The sequence below is a fragment of the Thermobia domestica genome, chromosome 4, assembly GCF_964235325.1.
Source record: "Thermobia domestica chromosome 4, izTheDome1.hap1.1, whole genome shotgun sequence".
Taxonomy (NCBI): Eukaryota; Metazoa; Arthropoda; class Insecta; order Zygentoma; family Lepismatidae; genus Thermobia; species Thermobia domestica.
This window is the reverse complement of record NC_137457.1, coordinates 271,714,038-271,740,921: the sequence shown is the minus strand read 5'-3', so window position 1 is coordinate 271,740,921 and position 26,884 is coordinate 271,714,038. Positions and strand designations below refer to the sequence as shown.

Here is a 26,884-nt window from a genome sequence, read left to right as displayed (position 1 = left end):
CAACTGTAAAGCATGGGGTGGTTCTGTTACAGTATGGGCAGTGATATCGTGGTTTTCTGCAGGTCCCATCATAACCCTGCATGGAATGATGAATACTAAGGCGTATGAGGCCATTTTGGGACCAGGTTCTACCCATGGTCCAAATATTGTTCCCTGATTGTGATGGCATCTACCAAGATGATTTGGCACCCTGTCACGCTGCAAAAACGGTGAAATCATGGTTTGAGGAGCATGACCAGGAGCTATCACACCTCCCTTGGGTCCCACAATCACCAGATTTGAACATCATTGAGCCATTGTGGTCTGAGTTAGAAAGGCGTGTTCGGTCTCATTACCCTCCATCAGTATCCCTTACGGAACTGGATCATGTTTTGAAGGAACATTGGTACAAAATTCCACACACCACAATTCAGGAGCTGGATACGTCCATTCCACGTCGGATCCAAGCTGTTTTGGACGCAAAAGGAGGCTCCATACCATACTAGGTATGATTTTCACACTTTTGCAAACGTTTTATATTGTTTGTCCAACCCCTATATATATAATATGGTGTATGTATGTTCACACACAACTTCGACAGAGGTGCACCAACTTCGATTATTTTTATTGGAAATATTCTTTCCTGGTTCTCCCATGTAAGCTTCATGAAGGTCTAATGATAGTCTAAGCTAGACCATAAAATTCTCAACTTCTGGCAATGTTAATACTAGGGATGGACAACATTGTTTTTTCTATTTTTTAAAAAATGAAATCAGGCTTTCAGGAAAACCGATATTCTCCAAAAACCGGTTCGGTTTTCTACCGAAACCGTTTTAGGTTTTCCCCCAAAACCGGTTCGCTTTTCTCCATAAACTGGTATTATTTTTCTTCGAAACCAGTGTAGATTTTCGTCAAAAGCCGGTTTTTCATCGACCTGGTTTCGGTTTCCTCCAAAAACAATAGTTTTTTCGCCGAAATCGGTTTGGGCATTCTTCAAGAAAGTGTTCGGTTTTCCAGTCAAACTAGTTTCCGTTTTCTCTTAAACAGTTTCGATCTTTTAACTGAAACCAGTGCAGTTTTCAGCGAGGCAAGTATCGTTTTTTAAACATACCGGTTTCGGTTCTTTCTATTGAAAACTTACTCATGTTTTAAGTCTTCAATCCCATATAGTATTCTAACAAATCAGATTTAATCTAATGTAGACAGATTTAATGTTTTCATACAGGTTAAGAAGTGGCCAGCGTACAAAATATGGCTACAAAATAGTATTTATTGTATTCAAATATCTTGATACGTTAAATACATTTATTCTGTTAGCAAAGTGTCATTTCGCTGAACATATTCGGCAAGGATATTTGTTTCATAACACACAGGAGGTACAAGGGCAAACGAATAGCATAATATAAAGACGTCGAAGTCTCACAGTTTTACAATACTTAAAACAAGTGCTTATTAGGTATTATTGTACATAAAGATATGCAGAATACTTCTCTATGAAGGCACATTTGGAGGTCACGTTTTACCTTATTATTGTAATTACAGATTTGCTGCTTGTATAAATAAGTTCTTTGGAAGGTATTCTTTCTTTGTAAAGTAATACAGGAATATTTCTAGTTGTAATCCGGACCGTTCTCAATCTGCATCATTGTAAATAATTTTAGTTATTAAATCAGCAGAACATGGTTTCTTTATGTTGAGCGCGCTCCTTTTAAAAAGCTTGAGTTTGAGCTGAGCTAAGCTCATTTCAAAAGTGAGTGTTTATAACCTTGCTCGTACGCTGTTCCCTCTTTTTGCTGGTAGCATAGCTTTGAGTACGGCCCTCCCTTATGATACAATTCCTTCTCAGCCAATGTCCGAACCAGTTTATCTTTTCAAAAATGTTAGTTTCCCCTAACCATCTCTAACACATTCCCATTTATTTTCAGCAGTTAATTATCTTCATTTTTTCCACACCCACATTTTGAAGGTTTCCAGTCTTTTTCCATGACTTTTACGTAATGCATGATTCTATACCATAAAGTAAAGTACTCTACATGAACCATTTTATGAATATTTTTCTTAACTTTGTTCAAGGACTCTCAAAATAGACTTTCGTTCTTCCTAAGCGAGTCTTTCACCTATTCCTATCCTTGCTGTCATTTCACGTTCGAACTTTATGCTTATGGTAACTACTTAGGAAATCTATGTTTTTATCTTCTCCCCCTGTTTCTATATTTGATACTTAACGCTTCATTCCAGTCACTATTGCTTTTGTCTTTCTAACATTTATTCATCTCGTATTCCTCACAGCATTTCCTCAGATCTTTTAACATCTTATTAATGTTCTTTTGGAGTTCCGCAACAAATGCCATGTCACCATATTTATTTAATCATTCAACCTCCTACCGAAATACTGTCTTCATTGTGCACGCCCTTCTTCACAGTCATACATTAATATTCGGTTTTTCTACAACACGGCATTTGATGACTTTAGTTTACATATAGTTAAACAGAATCATCCAACATGCATTTAAAGTAATAACCTGACCACAATAGTTAAAAAATAATAAAATAAAGTTCTTGTGGTAAACGAAAAACAAAAGAAAAAAATGCTGACGATGACCTCACATTAATATTTGATTTCGCACCTCAATATTTGATAGCGTGTACGTTTTGCCTAAGTGCTGTCCGCAGATGCCTCGGCATGTTTCGTAGTAGGTTTTTAGTGTCCTTGTTTATAAGTGCCTCCCATTCTTCTCTCAATGTTCTTTGTAACTCCGCTTTGAATTTTTAGCAGAAATTTTACAACCCTCCCGTCGAGAGTTTTCTAATAGATTTTCGGTTGGGTTTAGCTTTGATGACTGAGGAAGAGTTGGAAACACATCGAAAAATTGTATAAGTCACTGTTATGAGCTCACTTCCACCCTTGTGTTCTTCGGTTCATTGTCTCGTTAAAATATAAAGTTATCTTTTGTCTGCAGCGCCTTTGTATCTTTTTATTGTCGCGAAGAATGCGTAGATATGATAGTGATCCATTCCTCTTCCCAGTGATGACCCACTCGACATTCTACCCAACTATATTTACTGGCATGCACCTGCATATTACTATATAATCCTTATCATGTTTCACCGTTGGTTTCAGATGATTGTTCTGTAGTACCTCATTTTTCCTACTTCATGCGTTTTCCTGCCAACAAAACCCTCATATTTAGTTTCGTCCAAGAATAAGCCATTTTTCCATCAGCTAGCTTGTTAATTTACGTGTTCTCGTGCGAACTAAATCCTCTATCGTCTGTTAACTTCACTTACCAAGTTTACTTCATGGCACTCATCATCATGCAGCCCTGACTTTTCTTAGTACTTGTCTCACTATTTTGCATTTCTATTATTATCAAACTCAGAATTCAAGCACACTGAAACATGTACTTCACTTAGTCCGGGAATTTTTCTTACTTTTCCTCAAAGTTCTTCAGTAGCAGTCAGTTTCTTAGGTTACCCTTTTTGTGCTTTAGATTCTACTTAATCTTTATAGGTCATAGCCATAATATTAAGACTATATTTCAGCGTATTTGCCACTTTTGCATGGTGCCTTGATCTCTTGTTCTGGTCGAAACTTTATTTCACGTTCGCGTCGCATAGCGTTCTCCACAATTCCACGTTACTTATTTGACTCACATCCACAATGATTTCCTTGCTTTTTTCTTTCGTAACTCTCTCTTACCGTCTACATACCTTATCATGCATCAACAGTCTCCAGAAACGACTAAAGAAGGGTTGTACCAAGACCAAATGTTAATTAGGATTTTAATTAAACATTTGGTTCGTATGTTTCTATAATTCATAGATACATATTTTGTGGAAAATTCTTTTGCGTTATTACACAGAATATATCTACGCATCTTCTGATCTAAAAATTACATTTGGCTAAGCGTTCAAATCCAAGCCCCACTCATAATCGTAAACTTACAACGAAGACAGAATATTGATGTTAGCGACTGTATATTAAATAAGGCATCATCATCATCATCATAGGTATTCTGCCATTATTGTCAGGTCACTTGCTACAACTAAGAAGCTTCCGTGCTCCACGGTCTTCCGCTAACGTCTTAGTCTTCACGTATGGTTTTTCTGTTTTGATGCCGTCTATCAATTCTAGTCTCCTTCGCTCCCTCCCTCTTTCCTGTCACCATACCCTCTAGCACATCCCTCATGATACAGTTCCTTCGTAGTTAACGTCCCAACCAGTTTCTCTTCCTCTTCGTAGTAATATCTAAAATTGTTCTTTTCCCCCCAGCATTTCTAACACCCTGTCATTCGTTTTGCGATCGACCCAACTAAATCTCTCGATTATTCTCCACACCCACGTTTCGAAAGCTTCCAGTCGTTTTTCATCATTTTTGCATAACGTCCATGTTTTTGACCCATACAGTACGATACTCCACACGAAGCCCTTTATTCAAAGTCCCACAAAAGTTTTTTCTTTCCTCCTAAAGGCCTCTTTCGCTATTCCTACCTTGCTTTTATTTCACGTTCACATTTCATATTATTACTAATAATATACTACCCAGGTATCGAAAACTAGTCACTTGTTCTATTGTCTCTCCTTCTATTTCTATATTTGACACCGACCCTTTCGTTCCAATCACCATGGCTTTTGTCTCTGTAACATTAATTGTGGCGAGAGACAATATTCCTGTCGAACTCCTCTTCCAATTGCATACTCCTATTCTAACATTTACCTATTCGTACATGTATAATATAACAGATTTCGTACGAGTCTTCCATCTTAATATAAAGAAATAAATTTTGCTAACGTTTTATTGTATTCATAGAAAATTTACTACAAAATGTACAAAATTTTGTACTGCATTGCATATAATCCAAGATAAAAAATTTTGTTGAAATTACACTGCCTGATACAACCTGGAAAAGACAAAGAAAAATGTTCAATGAAGAAGTTTAAAAGCCTCTGTTCTAAATATAATCTTATTTTATAATTATTTTAAAAATTAACGTCATTATTCTCACATAATTTGGGTATCTGTAGTTCATGAATGTTCATGATATTCAATGAAATTATCATCATGCTTCAAGATTCATACCTCCTGTAGTAATTACTGCAATATAATAAAATAATCCTCGTTATAAAGATAGTGTAACGTAAATGTGTTATCTTGTGCGTTCGTTAACGTTAGATACGTATTTTGTATGTAAAATGCTGTGTGCGTGCTTCCATTTCATTTTGTGTCTACAGTTTTGGAAAATTTCCCACCATAGTTCGCCTGAAACCTTTTCAATTGTTAACTTTATATTACAACAATAACACAGAGTCCTCTAACATTACAGGTATACAAGTCAAAATAATTTTGAAGTTGTTGCGATGAATTACAAGGTTTCTACATGTGCTATTAACACCACGTGTTGGCTTTAAACAAATTCAGATAACAATCACGAAAGAAAACATCGTCAAGTAACAAAAATTAATGAAGTCAGCAATATTTTTAAATGAAAAGATCCATAACACCGCAAAAGGCTCGATCTCTATTGATTGATCATTACCTTTACTCTTTAGTATGCTTGGTTTTTAAAAGCTTTTTTCTTAAACCTGCTTTTCGCAATATTTTTACCACTCTTTAAGACGCCTGGTCTTTGCAAACCCTTACCACTTTTCAGAGCACCTGGTCTTTAAATTTGATTCTCCTCTCGAGGGGCTTGATCTCTAAAAGATACCTACACACAAACTCCTTAGCCAAAAGAGCCTTAAAACCTGTCACTCTAGGACATTTGATCTCTGGGTTCTTACAAACTCACCAACAAACCACATCAAAGAAAAACTTAATTATCAAACTATATTAGTTATTATTGTGCATTTAAAAAAAATATATTAAAAAGTGATTTTGAACGTCCAAAATTCCCCACTGTTTTTAGCTCTACCCTAAAAACACAAAATTTTACAATATGACAGTCTGTTAGAAAGAGAAAGGAAAGAAAAAATATCCACCCAGCTCTTTTCAAGAGCCATCCAACTCTTTTTAAGAGCATTTTTTTAACAATCTTAAATAGCAAAGTTTGGGAGATGCTGCAGATTGTATGTTTGTGTAACCAGTTATTTTCTAACCTCAAAAAAATACCGTTGATGTGTTGTTAATAGTATTTGAGTAAGAACTGCTTTTCAGCCCAAGATAATGTTAGTACATTGCTCGTAAATTCAGAAAGCTGATAAACAGATAGTGATTTATGCTTATAGTTGCACAAGCGCTGCAACTATATTCAGTAACATTGAGCATATGACGGTATGCTCCTATTTATCAACATGGAAAAGTACATTTATAACTTCATCGTTCATATTTTCCCCTGTTGTTGACAAGTAGTAGCATTCACTTGACAACCGCCAGTTGCTACTTCCGTAGTAGTTATGAATTTCTCCACTTAGCAGCGCTTGACTGAAGTGGACAAGGATGGAGGAGTGGGAAAGAAAGGAGTGCTTTGCAGAAACGAACATAAGCGTGGTAGTGGTGTGTATAAACTGGATTCGAGTCATAATGAAACCTCTGAATAACGGACACAAATGGGACATGAATTTTTGTCCGTTACTGAGAGGTGTCCGTTACAGAGAGGTTACAGAAATTTGCTTCTCACAACGGTAATTGTATGCAATAATATATAGTAAGTACATTATGTATGGGTGTAAATTCCTTAAAATTCAATATGAAAATATTCTATTTGGTCTAGGAATTAATTCGTGCGGTTGGTACGCACACATTGAAGCTGTAGTACAAACACAAAATACATAAATACCTTAAGAAAAATATTGTCCATCGCTAGCCACCACTTTCGCCCATCTGTCAGGCAATGTACGGATTCCGTGGCGAAAGAAGTCCTCATCCTTGGAAGCGATCCAGTCAGAGACCCATGTTTCGACATCTTCTGAAGAGGTAAACCGCTGTCCAATCAAATCGTTGTTCATGCAATCGAACAAGTAGTAGTCCGAAGGAGCAACGTCTGGTGAATACGGCGGGTGGGGTAAAACTTCCCATCCGACATTTTCTAAATAGGTTTTGACCGGTTTTGCGACATGTGGGCGAGCGTTATCATGTTGAACAATAAGTTTATCATGTCTGTTCTCCCATTCTGGTCGTGTTCTGGCCAGAGCTTGCTTCAAACGCATTAATTGTCGTCGATAACGTTCTCCATTCATAGTTTCACCCGGTTGCAGCAGCTCATAGTACACCACACCTTTCATATCCCACCATATGCACAGCATAACCTTTGCACAGTGAATATTTCGTTTTGGTTGTGATGGACCTGGTTCACCTGGTTTCACCCAGGCCTTTTTTCGTTTAGGGTTCTCGTAATGGATCCACTTCTCATCACCCGTAATAATTCGATGCAGAAACCCCTTTCTGCTCTGTCGTTGAAGCAGCAATTCGCAAATGGTTTTTCGTCTTTCAACGTCTCTGTCTTTCAATTCATGTGGAACCCAATGTGACATCTTTTGAATCATTCCCATGGCTTTCAAGCGTTTGGAGACTGTTGTTTGATCAACGCCTAATGCTGCTGCAAGTTGTTCCTGCGTTTGACACGAATCCTGCTCGAGCAATGCTGTCAATTCTTCGTCTTGAAATTTTTTTGGCTGTCCAGCTCGCTCTTGGTCTGCCAAGCCGAAATCACCACTTCTAAACCGTGCAAACCACTTCTGACACGTTCGCTCAGCTAGAGCATGGTCACCATACACTTCCACCAAAATACGATGACTTTCAGTCGCACTTTTCTGCATGTTAAAGTAATGCAGCAGGACACCCCGCAAAAACACTTTATCAGGCACAAATTGCGCCATGTTCACTTAACTACAAACTGGTGTTGTTGACGCTTTAATCCACTGCCCTATACTACGAACGATACGCGATGACAGGGGTTTGCAACACATGTGTGGATACACGGAACTGTGGGACGCTCCGTTCGTTGCGCCATCTCTTGTCCACCCGCACGAATTAATTCCTAAACCAAATATTTAGTACGTACAGTATTTTAATTACTGGGAGGGATGAAGGAGAAATTAAATTCTGCTAAATAATATTATTGCTGGGGATGTGTTAATATATTCATATACTGCAAAAGATAATGAGTGTATGATAATTTTGTTAAGTACATGTCATCACCCCGTAAACCTTGTCCAAAGATGCGTTAGGAACCAACTAACGGGCTAAACTCTCTTGTTTAGCGAAAAAGGCATGCTTTTTCCTCTACAAGAGTAATAAAACTCATTTGCAAATGTCCACTGAGAATTCTCAGTACGGTTGCGGAAGAAACATGTGTATGTGTACTGGCGCGGTGTCGTCGTTGGCGGAATGGATGAAAAGGAAAGTTATTGGGAGTGCATATGTTTACTGACCTACACCCAATTACAAAGAATATCTTCTTAGAGAAAATGAAAAAGGAAGCCGGGAAAACTCCAATCCAGACTTGTTCCAGTATCATAAGTAAAAGAAAAATGTTCCTTTTCAAAAAAAAAAAAAAAAAAAAAAAAAAAAAAAAAAAAAAAAAACGCTAGAGTAATAAGCGTACACCGAGTAAAGCACGTTGCATTACTCAGGTTCTATGGAGATGCACATTATTCTAGTGGGAGCAAAGGTTTACCTTTTATAATCATATACATGGTGTTTCAAAACAACACCGACAACGTTTGGGAGGTGATTCCTGACACCAAGGTAAGACAAAAAGTATAGACCAACCTGGGTGCACAAATGCTTTCTTTCGGACTTATAGGCTGCCGAAAACATGAAAAAAATGAAGTTTAAAGGTCCATAGCTCCAAAACTATGGGACTTACCATAGTCGGGTCAAGACTTTACTTAGAAACTAGCATGTATCCTATCGAAATATCCATGTTTCAGAATCCTACAGTACTTCCGCAACAATTTTTATAGAGGTAGTTGGTGGGTGCTTCAAATTATATGCTCGTAGCCAAACTGCCTCTATAAAAATTGTTGCGTGAGTTTCTTAGGATTCTGAAACATGTATTTTTTGGATAGCACACATATTAGTTCCTAAGTGAAATCTTGACCCGACTATGGTAAGTCCCATAGTTTTGGAGCTATGAACCTTTAAACTTCATTTTTTTCATGTTTTTGGCAGGCCATAACTCTGAAATGAAGCATTTGTGCACCCAGGTTGGTCTATACTTTCGTCTTATCTTGGAATCAGGAATCACCTTCCAAACGTTGTCGGTGTTGTTTTGAAACACCCTGTATAAACCAATTTCAAGAAACATGGTTCAGTTGGATTTCTCATAAATTTGAAATTTTTCGTCGTATATTTGCAAGGATCCAGAAAAACTCAGAAAATAACTTTTCATTCAAGATCAGACAAAAGTGCCATGGAAATGATAGAATTTATTGACATTGAAACAAAAAGAAAAAATGAAAAGAATGCTTTAAAAAATAAGGAAAAATAAAGAAAACTTGGGCTTCTGAGACCAATGAGGTAAAAAAAAAATAAAATTCCTGCAATGAAAGGAATGGAAATAAGACTTCTAGAAACAAGGAATTCAGAAAGATAAATGATCAAGAACTTTCGCAAAGAGAACATTTCAACTATCCCCATCTTAAAAAATATTTTTTTTTTTAAAAATGAAATGAAATGAAATCTTTGAGTTTTACGTCCCACGGTTATGCCGGTTAGGCTAAAGGAGACGGTGATGATGAGTAATGAATGAAATGGTGGAATGAAGAAAGTGGGAGGAAATGGGAGAACCCCGAGGAAACCCACACACACGGTGTTTGTCCACCACAAAGTTCACTTGGCAGGGGCTGGGATCGAACCCGGGACCCCAAACACCAGACTTGAAACGTATTTAAAGGAATGAAAATAAAAAAAAAGCAAAAGAAATGACTTTAGCTACTGACTTAAATGGTGGTAAGTTACAATAACAACTCACAACTGTATTGGTGATTTTAAAATCAATTCTGGGAAACTCAATTAAAGCCTATGGATAAATGCAAAACCTTCAGAAATAAATAATTGTCTGGAGTACTATAAATACGTAGAAAACGGCAGTTGTTACTGCTATTTAATACGATCACTGTTGTAAAATTATATGCAGTTAAAGAGAATTGTTATTTGATACGCATCAAATTTCCTCGAAGACTAAACTACATAATAACATTTTAATTGCAATTTCAGCTGAGCGGCAGAGACTGTTATTTTCGGCTTTCCTATGTGCTACCCGCAACACCAATTTTTACATGTTCTTCGTTCTAATACTACGCACACGACACACATCTTTTGGTAACTGGAGAAAACGAGAAGTTGATGAAATCGAGTAAACAAGCGTAGAACAAGTTGAGAAACAGTAATCTTATATTACATGTCAATAAATCATATACCATTGATTTTTGTCTCAGCAGGAGTATTTCAGTAAACAGCAATTTCTAATTTAATAACAAAAAAATAAACTACTTAAAATACTCTATTCTAATTACTCAACGATTGACTATAATCTCGTCTCGGGAAAGCATTTAAATAATTTCGTTTCTTAATAAGTCACCTTTGTTATGAAATAAGGATTATTCGAAAAAAAACCTAAATTTAGCAACAGGTTATTGGCCTTACATTATGCTGTCTAGTACGGTGTATTAAAATAAGGCAATCTTGTGAATTAGGTTATTAATATAAGGAGAGATAAACTGAGACCAAGCACAATATAGAAGCGTGAAATTGCAATAATTCAAAATGAGGCAATGACGACATCCCTCTCCCTCAACACATACACAAATATAAATTTCTGACAAAAGTAATAAACAAGAAATATATTAAACCAATAAATTTAGTAACAATAACTTAATTCTCATTGGCTGTGTAGTTATTATAGCTACATAATCATCGAAACAGTGAAAATTTCACCTTTATTACACCACAACTTGATAGCTTCACATAAAATGAATACTACTTGCTTACACCTTCTTCGGCAATAGTTAAGGACGTTTGCAAATCTATACATGACTTCCTTACATGTAGTTAGTGCATCAAAATTTACCTCCGATGAATTAAAGAGTATAAGGATATGGCTGCAAACGACAACTATGGTAAAATAAAAGACGAATAGTTAAACTGGACAATGGTGAAAATAGGGGAAAAGAATGTTTACAGTGAAACCTGTCTATGTTGGCCACCATCGGTTCCATCGAAAAGTGGCCAACTTAGACAGGTGGCCAACTTACAGAAAATAAGTGTGATTTGTGTATTTTTAGAATAGGATTTCTAGTATTATTTGATTGTAAAATTTTAATAAGCAGTGGCACGACAGCTACTTATAAAATAATGTATATAGAGTAATCATAAAAATACACACTACTAGAATATATTACTATAGTATGTTTAATATATGTGCATACCTTTCTCTTCCTGAAAACTAGTCTGGTACATTGGATTATTCGGATTGAAAACACAATAACACAAACAACCATGAAATAGAAGCGTATGTACGCAGTTTATTGAAATTGATATTATAGCACACTGAGTTATTCAGATTGAAAACAAGAAAAGCTAAGTTATAAATTGAGAAATTCATATGCAATTTATATGACTTCTTTTCAGTTGTTACTGAATGGTGGTTCATTCTAGACGTATGTATTTGTTTTATTCTTTTTGGCAGATATGCACATTCTAATATTGTAGTTAACTACCTCTTGTTAATGAGCTAGAAGTGTTTTCCTTGGAGCAAAAGATGTTTTGAGGGAATTCATATCTCAAAAACTCCGCTATCTTTTGACAAGCCGACAGGGCCAATAGTTGACAATTGAGATGGTTAGTTTTAACCTTGAGAATTTTCCGAAATTAATAATGATGAGAGGAGCTGATATAGCTAATGGTTTTACCAAAACAGACAGGGTAAACAAATACGTACAACCATTTCCTGATTTCCTGTACGTGCTGTTTCTTATTCACATCTTCCTTCACCACCCCTTTATCAGGGTAGTATTCTGGCCACTGACTTCCAAGAGCAAATCGCGGGAATTCTTGCTTCTTTTATCCAGTCACAAATACAGAACATCTGCCTCTCATATGGGAATAAGAAAGAGTTAAGAAAAATAACAAAAGGGTATTTTGCCTGGCCAAGATACGCAGGTAAATTATTTATCATTGTCACATAGGATAAACATTGCTTCAGTGTGGCCAACTTCCAAGATAGACAGGTGGCCAACTTATAGAGTAGTAAGTAACGAATGTCTTATGGGAAAACGCATGTTCAAGACGAACTAGGCCAAGATAAACAGGTGGCCAACTTAGAGAGGTGGCCAAGTTGACAGGTTTCACTGTATATTGTGGTAGCTGAGAGTATAAAATTAGGACAAGCCAAAATAGAATGGCATATTTCGTTTCGGGATATAGCTATCAAATTAAAATTACGTAAAATAATTAAAAGACCAAAATTTGATAACACATTTAAAAAATTCACTAAATATGGTTTGAGTAGAAAACAAGCAGCGTTGGCAGGGATACTTTAGTGGGTTTCTTTAAGGGAAAGCGGTCAAAATGTGATTGAGGGAATCTCGCTGAAATTTACACTCTGAAATGAGGTAGTATATTTTGGGATAATAGTAGCAAGAATAACATTGTTTTCAAATAAAAAGAAAGACAAAATCAGTATTCTCTGCCGAAAAAGTAGAACTCCTTCAGTCAACAATTCATTAAAGATCTTAATATTTTACCATTACAAAGTTTATATGTGTATCGTGTAATAGTATACATAAAACCAAACCCGGAAGATCATGTATGCGTTCAAGGATTGATTTCCACATTGATCAATAGAGAGAGAGGGGGAGGGGGGGACTGTTATACTCCTGTGAGTTATGCATAATGAATTCTACAACCTTAGCTGTAGTTTCATGTCAGGGTGTCTACTAAAATTCCAAAATAAAATTTCGTGATCTTTTGTTTACCAAATCATAAAATTTCATAACTCTTTCAAGAGCGAATTTGGGTGCGAATTAGGACGAATTTTCATCCATGCGATAGAAGCGTGGTTTGCTTGCGATTTGATACCGTCTAGACATTTCTGGTGGTGAATTTTGACGTTCTATAGAACAAAATTTTCCAATCTGTATTTACATTTGTAGGCAAAAAACAAAAAAAAAAAAAAAAAAAAAAAATCGTGACCGTAAAGCTAAATTTCTTGACTTTCATGACCGTTTTCTGATTTCGTGACATTCATGACTTTCATGACTGATAGACACCCTGCATGTAATAATGCTTAGAGCTTGACAAATGCGATGTCACACATATATATAGGATCAAAGGTTGCAATACTCTAAATTGAATTGAAATGCTGTAATCTAAAATATGAAATTCTTCATTACTTGTCGATATTCGATATGCTTATACTTTCATTCTAACCATGCTAAATTGACTTTATATCCAGTACTTCGAATAGACGACAAAATAAAGGAGACAGCCGAAACAGTTAAGTTTCTTGGTCTTCTGACATGATAATTTGTCCTGGTCTCAACATATTGTAAAATTATCTCATGAATTACCCTCTGTAATTTTCCTAATAAGGTCATTTGTTGAGCAGAAAAGCAGTACTAACAGCTTACCATGCACTGTTCCACAACAAAATCAGATATAGAATAGCCTTTTGGGGTTCATCCACTGAATTTAAGGAAGTTTTTATACTCCAAAAGAAAGTGATAAGAATAAGCACCAATATTTCGTATTATACTTCTTGCAGAACGCTATTCAAAGACCTAAATATTTTCCCACTTCTTTGATTGTATATATACGAAACATTATTTTTGGTCCACAAGACACAAGAACTGTACAAAAAGAATTCAGGTAAACATGAATATAATATGAGAACAAAGTCACATTTTTAAGTTCTCCTTCATAATACCACTTTGTTTTCAAAAACAATTGCACACAAAAGTGTACAACTCTTTAAATCATTGCCTAATCAGATTAAGTCTCTTACCAAACATGCAAGTTTAAAAAAGTCAGTACGTACTGTGTTGCTATATCACTGCTTTTAAAGTGTGGAAGGATACTTGCAAACTGATCTAGGTTCTGCTAAGTCGTAAATGTAATTTTTGTACATACACTATGTGATCAAAAGTATCCCGACACCTGGCTGAAAATGACTTACAAGTTCGTGGCGCCCTCCATCGGTACTGCTGGAATTCAATATGGTGTTGGCCCACCCTTTGCTTTATGACAGCTTGCACTCTCACAGGCATACTTTCAATCAGGTGCTCGAAGGTTTCTTGGGGAATGGCAGTCCATTCTTCACGGAGTGCTGAACTGAGGAGAGGTATCGATGTAGGTCGGCGAGGCCTGACACGAAGTCGGCGTTCCAAAACATTCCAAAGGTGTTCTATAGGTTCAAGTCAGGACTCTGTGCAGGCCAGTCCATTACAGGGATGTTATGTTCCTGTAACCACTCCGTTACAGGCCGTGCAGTATGAACAGGTGCTCGATCGTGTTGAAAGATGCAATCGCCATCCCCGAATTGCTCTTCAACAGTGGGAAGCAAGAAGGTGCTTAAAACATCAATATAGGCCTGCGCTCTGAGAGTGCCACGCAAAAACAACAAAGGGTGCAAGCCCCCTCCAAGAAAAACACGACCATACCATAACACCACCGCCTCCGAATTTTACTGTAGGCACTACACACGCTGACAGATGACGTTCACCGGGCATTCGCCATCCCCACATCCTGCCATCGGATCGCCACATTGTGTACCTCGTCACTCCACACAACGTTTTTCCACTGTTCAATCGTCCAATGTTTACGCTCCTTACACCAAGCGAGGCGTCGTTTGGCATTTACCTGCGTGATGTGTGTCTTATGAGCAGCCGCTAGACCATGAAATCCAAGTTTTCTCACCTCACGCCTGTCATAGTACTTGGAGTGGATCCTGATGCAGTTTGGAATTCCTGTGTGATGGCTTGATAGATGTATGCCTATTACATTTTACGACCCTCTTCAACTGTCGGCGGTCTCTGTGAGTCAACAGACGAGGTCGGCCTGTACGCTTTTGTGCTGTACGTGTCCCTTCACGTTTCTACCTCACTATCACATCAGAAAGTGGACCTAGGGATGTTTAGGAGTGTGGAAATCTCGCATACACACTTCTGACACAAGTGACACCCAATCACCTGACCACGTTCGAAGTCCGTGAGTTCCGCGGAGCGTCCCATTCTGCTTTCTCACGATGTCTAATGACTACTGAGGTCGCTGATAATGAGTATCTGGCGGTAGGTGGCAGCACAATGCACCTAATATGAAAAACGTATGTTTTTGGGGCTGTCCGGATACTTTTGATCACATAGTATTATATTTTCTCTCTCCCTATATATATATATATATATATATATATATATATATATATATATATATATATATATATATATGTGTGTGTGTGTGTGTGTGTGTGTGTGTTTAGTATAATATGAATATGTATATGATGAATATAGGACATCACTGACATGTTCTATACCATATGGCAATCAGCCAATGTAAATGGTCATTGAAGGTAATAAAATTCAATTCAATTCAATTTCTTAGTACTGAAAACATCAAGAACCTGGTCCTACGTAAATTGTTTATTTGTTATGAAAACTTACCAAGTAGATATTATTCTACTAAAATAAAATTCTTTTTTGTTCAGAAACTAGTGTTTCTACTTAAATGGACAATAGATTAAAACAAATAACTTACCTTTTGTACAATAATGCAGTGAAAGAGATGTTCTTAGTTGGTAACAATTAATCGAGGTCATTTCAAATACAAACGCTTCTGGTCCTACCTACAAAAATAAAAACATATATAATCTTAATTAGCTTGTAATAAATTATAAAATTTCCTTAACAAAAGAAAATAACTAAACTTATTCATCAATTTCAAATCTTTACATGACATGTAGTAATTTCCAAATATAAAAGTTGTCATTAAAATTATATGGGCGCATGACAGGATGATTCAAATTAACAAAAAATTAGGCACTTACCAACGAATCCTCCCTTGGGAAACCTAAATATTTGGGTCTAAGTCAAAACCCCCACAGCCAAAACCCCCACACTCAAGAAATGTCAAAACGCCCACACGAACGGTCATAACTCCCACACAAATGGACAAATCCCCCAAACGCACGAACGGTCAAACCCCCCACAGCCAAAACCCCCACACTCAAGAAATGTCAAAACGCCCACACGATCGGTCATAACTCCCACACAAATGGACAAATCTCTCAAACGCACGAACGGTCAAAACCCCCACACTCAAGAAATGTCAAAACGCCCACAAAATCGGTCAAAACGCCCACAAAATCGGTCAAAACGCCCACACAAATGGACAAAACAGCAACACATAGCAACGGTCACAATCCCCACGTAAAGGACAAAACCCCCACACAAATGGACAAAACCCCCACATGCAGAAATTGTCACAACTGCCACACAAATAGACAAATTACCAGTGTGGGGGTTTTGGCTGTGGGGGTTATGACCGTTCGTGTATTTGGGAGATTTGTCCATTTGTGTGGGGGTTATGACCGATCGTGTGGGCGTTTTGACATTTCTTGAGTGTGGGGGTTTTGGCTGTGGGGGTTATGACCGTTCGTGTGTTTGGGAGATTTGTCCATTTGTGTGGGGGTTATGACCGTTTGTGTGGGCGTTTTGACATTTCTTGAGTGTGGGTGTTTTGGCTGTGGGGGTTTTGACCGGTTCCCAAATATTTTCCATACGTTTCGGAACGACAAGCTGGTTTTGTCTTCAGTGGCAAGGTAACAAGAATAAAAACAGACAGGAGATAAAAGGTGTAAAATAAGGGATACATACCACTAAATAAATGTAACGTAAAGAATGGGCCCTGGCATGTCACGAGCAGAGCAAAACATTTCAATATTTTTGGCCATAATTTACTTCAGATGAAAAATTTCTAAATCACTTATGTGAACAACTTACCGATAATGGGTAGTAGTAACACACTACCATATCAACAAAATTTTACGTACACTCATGTCCAAAATGATTGTCGCATATCTATAACTGTCTTCTTGTAAGACTATAATTCGATAATGACTTTGCAGGGTACTTTTAATACTGATACTGTGTGTATAATCAGGAAATGTATGTCTGTGGTACATTTCATACGAAAATTAGAATGAATAAACCAAAATGTTGCTAAATGAATAAGAAAGTTCTATTTTCGTTTTATTGTTCTTATTTACCGCTCTTTTGACATGAAATTTGCCACATACATTTCTTTGCCGATTATACACATACTAACATTATAAGAAATACCGGGCAAAATTTGTTATCAAATTATATTCCTACAACAACATATTTATAGACATGCGACAATAATTTTGGACATGAGTGTACATGTATGTAATCGAACTAAATAAACGAACCAAGTACAAGAGGTGGCTACTTTAGCTACTTTTAGATTTAAAATATTCAAACAAAATTTACCAGGACAGCATGGTGGACATCTGAGATGTGGCAAATGAGGACAAGGTACTGTATTAGTTCCATGATTGCGTTTTGTAACCATCTGTGGACACTTGGAAGGAGTGCATGCTTCAGTTTCACTTTTCACTGCCAGGTAAGGACAATCGCTTTGAGTACAAGAATCTTTGGTGGTTTTCGTTCCCAAACGAGGACAGTTCTGTGGAGTGCATTCTTTGTCTTTGGTCTTATTGCAAAGACGGAGTCCGTCACATGAAGAGAAGCAATTTCGATTGCGTATCATGTTACTACAGACAAAACCTCGGTTCTTGGTTCCTTCGATTTCCGACTGTAATCAGAAAGAAAACAAGCTTGTCAATTTAATACATGTACTATTTCTGTATTTCAAGGTAATGAACAAGTTGAATTTCATATGAATGGCATGTTAACTGAAATACATCGCTCAATAATTTAATTACCGTATTTGTCAGCATATAAGACGAACCCTGGTTTCTCTATTAAATTTTGAGGAAAAAATATTTGGAATCCGTATTACATACGAGGGCTGCTGGAAAAGTTTCTGCAGACTACTACTTATAGTGGCACTGGTGTTCCGCTGTTATAAAATCCGAAAGAATAGATCTTTCTAAGTTTAAATTATCATTAATTTGTTATATTAGTACTAAACTAACAATCTTGGCTTTGTGGATTAGTCACTTTGTAGTAAAATACATTGCATAAGTGAAGAAAAATAATAAATGGTGTGATGATTTGTTTTGAATCAAATTGACATTCAAATCCTATTTTCTAGAAAGTCAATAACATATTGAAATACTCTTGCTGTATGAAGTTACTTGGTTTTCTCAACTAACTGTACAATGTTTACATTGACATGAAAGTGTTTATGAAAAGTAAATCGTGAACCAAAAGTGTTAGTATTAATTTTATTTGAATTTTGTAAATAACCTTGTATTGTTGTAGCAGGTATGTTGTGCGTCGACGCATGAAGATGTTATTAGATACCATCAATCCTCTGCAATACAACAACAACAACAGCAAATAACAATTATTCTAAGTTATTGTAACTATGTAGTAATTTTGTTCTAGGCTCAGCTATACTATGAAAGAACCTACCATGTTCTTTCATGAACTAAGCCAATACTTTGGCCCGGCACAGCGGAGTCGCCACTCGCTTATTCTTTAAAAGCGGAAAAGATAAAAAAAATCAAGAGATAATATGAGGGGTAACATTAGGATAAGTTATTATGTGACCAGAATGTTTAGTAGTAAACAGAAAACATTGACGTAACATTATATCAAATATCTAAACATTAATTTTATACAGAGCATAATCTCAAGAACCTTAAAATTTAAATAATTTTACTTATAAACTTCGTGATCGTTATCATTTTATTTAGAACTTGTGTGATGAAAGGTTATATTATTTAACAACAATAACACAGTAGCAGAATATACCATACCCCAATTAGCGCATGTATCTTCATATATAGATTCAATCCAATTAGTATATTACTTTAGTTGTTTCATATAATAAACCACATATAGTACGTAATCTTAAAGTTTCTTTCCTCTTTAGCTTTAAGCTCAAATACATTTACGTCGCGTCCTTCAGAAGTAGTTAGACATGTGGCAAATACAATAATTAATATATATTTTTAGCATGTTTTCCAATATTTCAGAATTTATTTATAATCAACTCTCTTGTTTAAACATATATATATATAAAATTAACTTTAAAGACTCTTCTTTTCATTTCTTTGTACGGTAGTAACTCTTTTTTTCCTTTGTTTGAATCAACTTCTACCACACTGATTAACTTGACATTCCTGTTAAAGACGGTGTATGTACTTGTAATGCAATATTTGTGGATTATTATTTACGACCACATCAATCTGATGGATAATGTTATGAGGACAATAGAAAGAAATGCAGAGGTTTTTAATAAAGCCAACTGTAGGGAATGGTATTAGAAGTGAATGCAGAGAAAATCTAAATACATGGAAACTCGCCGTGACTATAATATTACAAATAGGGGATATGTTGAAATAACGTAATACTTTCGTCAAAATGATCTCTTTCAATATTCAATCCAAATATCTAGAATCAACATTTAAGAGGTCAAAGCCATATTCACGAAGAGATTAAATGTTGATATAAAGCAGGGAATTCGTGTTAACTCATTATTCAGTCCAAACCCTTGTTTTTGCGAACTCTTTGAAGAATTAGAAACTTAAAATATATCAAAGTATAATCATGCTTGTTGCTTATGGTTGAGAATCATCATAACCAGAGATATTCTACCATTATTGGCTGGTCACTTGTCGCAACTAAGAAGCTTCCATTCTCCACTGTCTTCCGCTAACCTCTTCGTCTTCACGTACGATATTTCTGTTTTGAAACCGTTAATCAATTGAAGCCTCCTTCGCCCCCTCTTGCTCTTTTCTGCTACCATACCTTCTAGCACGTTTCTCATGATATAGCTCCTTCTTAACCAATGTGCAAATCAGCTTCTCTATCTCTTTTCAATATCTAAAATTGTTCTTTCCTATCCCACAGTTTTCAACACCCTCTTACTCGTTTTCCATTCGACCCAGCTAATTCTCTCCATTCTTTTCTACATCAACATTTCGAAAACTTCCAGTCGTGTTGTGTAACGTTCATGTTTCTGCCCCATACAGTACAATACTCCACACGAAGCATTTTATAAGTCCTTTTCTCGATTCGTTATTTAAAAGTCCACAAAACACATTTTTCTTCCTTCTAAAGGCTTCTTTCGACATTCCTATCCTTGCTTTTATTTCACTTTTGCATTTCATACCATCACTAATAATATTACTACCCAGATATTGAAAACTAGTCACCTGTTCTCTTTTATCTCCTCCTACTTCTATATTTTTGGCACCGACCGCTTCGTTTCAATCACTATGGGTTTTGCCTTTCTAACATTTATTTTCGTCCCGTATTGTGCACAACCCGTCCTCAAGTTTTCTAACATAGCTCATGTGGTTCGAATTCCACGTTAATCAGTAGGTCCCCGTCTCATATAGCCTCGCTGCTGAACGGGATGTTAAACCCAAAATCAACTCAACTCAACTTAATAATTTTCTCTTCAGATTCAGCAACAATCGCCAAATCATCTGCAAAACATATACACCTAATCATTGTATCTTCTATCGAAATGCCATATTTATTATATAGGCTGTTTCTCATTATCGCTTCTTGATAGATATTAAATAATGTTGACAAGAGACAGTATCTCTGTCAACTCTCTTTTCAATCACACTCTCGTCTGTCGTTTCCTCCCCTATTCTACCACTTACTTGATGGTTCATATATAAATTTCTTATGAGTCACCGATCTTTCTATTCCAATCCAACTTCCTTTAAAACTCCTAACAATAACTCCCAATTCACGCGGTCAAAAAACTTTTCTAGATCAATAAACACAAAATACACCTCTCTTCTTTTCTCCATAAATCTTTCACTGATTATCCTTAATCATTTAATTGCATCTCTTATGCCCTTACTTCTCCTCAACATGAACTGTTCCTCCTCAACTTTTTCATTTGTTCTTCCATACTATCTTCTGTTCAGTATTCGAAGCAAAATTTTTGCTGCATAGTTCTGTAATTACTACATTTCTCTGGGTTCGATTTCTTAGCCATTGATTGTTTCATGTATCTTATTCTTTGTTGCCCTTTTCTCCCATATTCTTAATGAATTCGATTGGTATATTGTCTATCCCGGTTGCCTTTCCATTCCTAATCTCGGATATAGCTTTTTCAAACTCATCCTGAAGAATACTAAAGCCTTTATCATCCTCGTATACTTCATTTTCTACTTCAATATCTAGGCCACGCGGTCTACCACTATCTCATATAAGTCCTCAACATATTCTTTTAATCTTCCTAAGACTTCACTTCCCTCGCTGGCTATCTTATTCGTATTTTCTACTGCCATCATGATAGCCCTCTATTTCCTCCGAAGCTCCATAGATTTCACCTCCTCGTACATTTCCTCATATTTCCCAATTGTTTCTAAATCTTCTATGTCCTCGCATTTTCTTTTGTAAAAACTCTCTGTTTGTTCTGTCTGTTTCCCTTAGTAACTCGTTGTTTAACTTCTTGTACATCTTTCTGTCCTCTTCTGTGTTAACATTTATCCACGGCTTCTTTTCCCTCATTTTGTGCAACATCTATTCTGTAACTCATGGAGTCCTAGGCATTTTGTGTTTGTAGTAACCTACTACTTCAGCTGCAGACTGCTGTATGCCACGTTTAACCCTTTTAGGATTTATGGTATATATTTATACCATGGCGTAGTATCGTCTTTGACGGCTTATTTAGGTTCTATAACAGGTATTTAAGCCGTTCTTTTATTGATCAAGTCAAGGATGGGCCAAAGAACACTCCAAATGTGTTTTGCAAGCAGATGGTCAACATGGCGGCGCCAAGTGGGGGAGTAGGGGTGTGACTTTTAAATTTTTTTCTTAAGGCAAATTTCAAAAACTTTTCACGCCTTTAGTTTTCAAGATATCGGATTGACACTTTGCATACGAATTGTGTGTACCTTTGGGTATTTATCAATTTCTTTGAGATCCCTACGTGAAACCGAGGCCGGGCCCCAGGGACGAAGATGTTCCGAAGGGGTGACTTTTTCAGAAAAATTTAGGTTTTTCCCGACTTTTCCGGTTCAGATCTATGACATGGACATGTGAGTAGTACCGTTGGAAAGGGCTTGTTATAGTGAAGAAAATGAGGTTTGAATCATGACTGTAGGCCAAATAGTAATGACGCAGTAAATTTTTGAAGTTTTACATATATATGAAAAAAATGGGTCATCTTCAGACTTCATGATACAAAATTGAAATTTTGCACACACATTATTTACATAACATCGTTTTTTAAAAATCAGATCCCTACATAAACCCAGGCCCGGGCCAGAGTGGTGCAAAATTTTCGAAGTTTTTCTTTATCGAAAAATCTCCCGGTTTTCCCGATTGCCCCGTTTCTTGTGTATAATATGGACAAGCGAGTGATACTGTTGGAAAGTATGCTGTGTCGTGAAAAAAACGAGATATGAACTACGATCCTACGATAAATAGTAAGGAGGCAATAGCTGTTTGAGTGAAAGTCTAAAATTTACCTCAAAGAGTGGAAATTTTAAAAGGGTTAATACTATTTCTCCCGTGCTCCCACCGTCTACTACCTGTACTTATCCTTTCTTTGTTAAAGTATTTCTCTTCGAATTTTTCAACGAAAGGATTTCTTACTTACTTGTTTCTCAATTTCCCAATATTCAAATCTTGTTTTCTGCTTTTCTTCTGCCTACATTTTTCAGTTGAATATCTACTTCCTGCCAACACAAGATTATGTTCAGAGAAAATATCAGCCCCGGGAAGGGTCTTCACGTTGTTTTAACTATTTCGATACTTGTCCTGAATCATAACATATTTGATATCTTCTACCGTCTATTGGTGATTTCCATGTATATCTTCTTCTCTTGTGCTGATTGAACCAAGTGTTCCCAATTACTAGTGAATTCTGTCTACAGAAATTCACCAGTCCCTCACTCAGTTTCATTTCTTTCGCCTAAACTATATTTGCCTACGACACTGCCTTACTGTTTTTCTCCCACAAATGCATTGAAATCTCCCATTACAATTACACATGCACCCCTCTTCTCCCTGTCTATAATTTCTTCTATTTTCTCATAATTTTCCTCTACTTCTTCAGCTGCATGCGAAGTCGTCGGAGCATATGTCTGTATCACTACTAGATCCTTCGTTTTCCCTTTAAGTCTTAACATCATAACTCTATCATTAACACATTCTACTTTCACTTATCTTTTCTTTAAGCTCTTACCAAGAATTATTCCTACACCATTTTGACCGTCCTTTTCATTATCTGAGTAAAACCTTCTATATCCTTAACTATTCAATTCCTCATTACCTTCCCATCTAATTTCACAAACTCTTACCACATCTACATTGGTTTGTTTTATTTTTTCTTTAAGATGATCTAACTTTCCTTTCACAATATGAAACGTACGTTCCACATCTCTGATCGCCTATTTTGAGGGAGGAACGCAGACTAAAAGCACTTCAAAGTGAAAACCTGAGGCGAATTTTCGGACCCAAGGAGGACAGAAATGAGGAATAACGGAAATTTTGTAATGAGGAACTGCAAAATTTATACAGTTTACCTAACATTATCACGGCATTAAGTCTAAGAGGCTCAGATGGACAGATCACGTAACCAAAATAAAAGAAATTATTGATTTTTAAAATTTTAACTGGAAATCCAATCGAAAAAAAAATCTTAGGAAGCCCTAAGCGCAACTGAGAGGATAATATTTGAGATGGATGTAGCAGAATTAACAATAGAAAATAGAAACTGTATCGAGTTGGCTATGGACAGAAGTCAATTTAGAACTTTTGTTTCCATAGACCTTGACGTTAGTCAGTTAGTTATACCAATGATCATGCAGGGTGGCCCGTAAGTCCCTACTCATCTATATATCTTATGTGTCCAGTATGTTTGTGTGCTGTCCCTCCTTCTAGTTGCGTAATATAATGTGACACTGTCTAAAATTTTTCGCAACATAGCAGGAATTTGTGTTCCACATTGCACGGTAACAGTTGGCTTCAACTCATCATTGGAGATATAATGCTTCCACACAATGTCCTTTATGTACCTCAAAGAGAGTTATTACATGTTGTCAAGCCCGAATTTCTTGCGAGCCTTTTAACACTCCCCCAACTGAGATCGGGTCATTTTTGACCCATAAATGTATTATTTGAACTTTTTTCCCTATTTCTTCTTCCTTTTCCAGGTCATCGTCCTAGGTATGCTTCTTTAAACCTATGTACCATGCGGTAACACTTCTATTACCCTAGCATTCTTTATCTGTCAACAACAAATAAACAATTCTTTGTATGGGTCTTGAATGACCCTGTCTTCACTACTTACGTGAAGGATATTTTATTTGTCCTGTCTACCTCACACCGTCCGATTTGTTGCCATTTACTAACTCTGCATGATCACTTCTACTCTTTGCTCAAACCCTTAGCATGCTCCATGTCAGCAGTGTTGCCAGGTGGCATAAAATTCCCAGAAAACGGGAAATTCATATCAGTGGAGGGAATGCGGGGTATTTTCCCCAAATATGTAAAATATGAGATAATTTTCTTCAAAATATGTACCAATGAAAACGCATGGTAATATATATGCATATCTGGGTGTGTTTGTGTGCGTTATAGATCATTGAATCATATTGGAAAATTTCATGTCTACAGACGGAAAATTTACCTTCACGAACTGGTAACACTGCCTGTCAGAGTAAATATAAAACATTTTAGTCCAATTTCACTCATGCCGACGAAGAATGTAAATAAACTGTGCGCTCTGTTCTCCGTGCGGTAATAATGTCCGAGCAAAAGTTTTTGAAAACTTCACATGAGATATTTCGTGCACTGATTAGACAAGAAGAAGAAAGTACTGAAGCTATCACAGTCTGGGTTCTGGCTGCCCCCCTCCCCGATTTTTACCTTCTAAATCCGCCACTGAAGACCAATAAGCTCATCACTAATATCAAGCTTTAAATTAATTGGAAATATAGTAATAATACTATGTTCTTAAAAAAACAATTAAAATATCGATGGGTCAAAAATGACTCTATGTTCGTCGGATACGTTATTTCTAGTATCTTCTCTGGGCGAGTGTTAATGGGTTCCGGGAATATTTCAGGACCACGAACTATCCATCTGTTAGGAAAAGTGTCACTGAGATAAACTGTCACACACAGAAAAATAATGAACTTATGCATACTTGTACATTTGTGGATTGAGGAGAAGCTTACACTCTTGCAGTGACAACCTTACATCATCATAAATTTTCCTTTAATTTGTAGATTCGAAATACGGTATGTAATAACATCTTTTAGTGCTCTTTGAAAATAGGTAACTTTATGCTGAGTTGGTAACACTGTTTATCTGGTGATGTTGCTAAGTGTGTTAAATAATGTCGTTCTCAAGTTACTTGGATTGTGCAAAATTTCAGGATTATTTTCTATTAGTTTAAAAAATTGCAGTCGCCTTTCAACATAAATAATCCTCCCTTCATATATATATATATATATATATATATATATATATATGCATTTATGCAATCCTCGCTTACTCGATATATTATTATAAAAGATAAAGTCATTCTAAGTTTACATAAATTAAAACGGTAAATTAACTTCTTATACGTACACTTTCCTTTCTGTTGGTACAAATAGGTGAACATTCGCGTTGTTTCGGTTTTTCTGCTGTCTCCTTCAACTTACCAATGCAAGTTGGATCGCATTCAGGAAGTTTCGGCTTGCTACATACACATTTGCTTTCCTTAGTAGCTGATTTCACACTTTCAGAGGATTTGGATTGTTTCACGTTTTTGCATTCGCATTTTTTAGGCCTCTCTTTGTCAGAGTTATTCGGTTTCGCCGCCTTTTCTCCCTCACAGTCACATAATTTCGGTAGCTTTTCTTTCTTACAGTCACATACCTTTGGCGATTTTTCTTTCTCGCAGTCACATAACTTTGGCGATTTTTCTTTCTCGCAGTCACACAACTTTGGCAGTTTTTCTTTCTCGCAGTCACATAACTTTGGCGTTTTTTCTTTCTCACAGTGACATGATCTTAACAACTTTTCTTTCTTACAGTCACATGACTTCAACATCTTTTCTTTCTCACAGTCACACACCTTTGATGATTTGATTTCATCCTACGAAACAAAAAATTATATTAATTGAACCCTTAAAAGTTGTTTCTAATTTTTCTAATACATTCAGATAAAATAATATAGACCAATGATTTAAAATGTACATTATATGTAGATCACCAAAAGAAGGAAAGAAGAAAATATTTTAATAAAAAAAAATCTTTATATTATGTGCTAGTGCTAAATTTAATTATGGCCGTGTCCAAAAGATACAGTCTTCATTCGAAATACGCTTATTCCCGGAACTGACGTCACCTAGTGTGCGTTGAAAGGTCCAAGTTCGCAAGTCTGCGAGTGCATAGTGCGTAGTGTGCGAGGATGTACACTACGTTAGTATACTTGTGTGCTTAACATGGAGGTTTCTCGTAAAATGACCTAATAAAATTTTAAAAGGCATATTCTTATCGAGGTGAATTTATTTGTGAGCTGATCTAATAATAATTTACTTGATAAATATACAAATTAGTGATTTTACAAGTGGAATATAAAAATGTTACACAAATAACAAACGTATTTACCTTGTTCTCTAAGTATGCAATGGAATTTAAAATAGTGTAAAATAGTGTAGGGAAAGCAATCAAATAGTTTTATTTTATTTTATTTATTTATTTTTTTTTTAATATTGCTATAAAGACATTTGTGCTTAATATTACATGGTTTATGTAGCTTAATTGAGATAATCAGACTATTGGTAATGCT

The 26,884-nt window shown here is 36.2% G+C and overlaps 1 protein-coding gene across 6 annotated transcripts in view; it reads right to left on the bottom strand.

Moving 5' to 3' along the window:
* Positions 1-4,758: 4,758 nt before the first annotated feature.
* The window catches only part of LOC145684068 (uncharacterized), an 86,070-nt gene continuing 63,944 nt past the window's right edge, over positions 4,759-26,884 (bottom strand). For 5 of the 6 annotated variants that reach the window (XM_081755916.1, XM_081755915.1, XM_081755917.1 and 2 more), the window contains 4 exons: positions 25,679-26,188; positions 17,426-17,750; positions 15,672-15,759; positions 4,759-4,881 (listed from right to left, as the gene is read on the bottom strand). In XM_081755916.1, coding sequence (XP_081612042.1) covers positions 15,734-15,759; positions 17,426-17,750; positions 25,679-26,188 — 861 coding nt within the window. In that variant the 3' untranslated portion in view covers positions 4,759-4,881; positions 15,672-15,733. Of the gene's footprint in view, positions 4,882-15,671; positions 15,760-17,425; positions 17,751-25,678; positions 26,189-26,884 lie in introns of those variants that run through there. The other variant, XM_081755921.1, reaches the window with a different exon arrangement.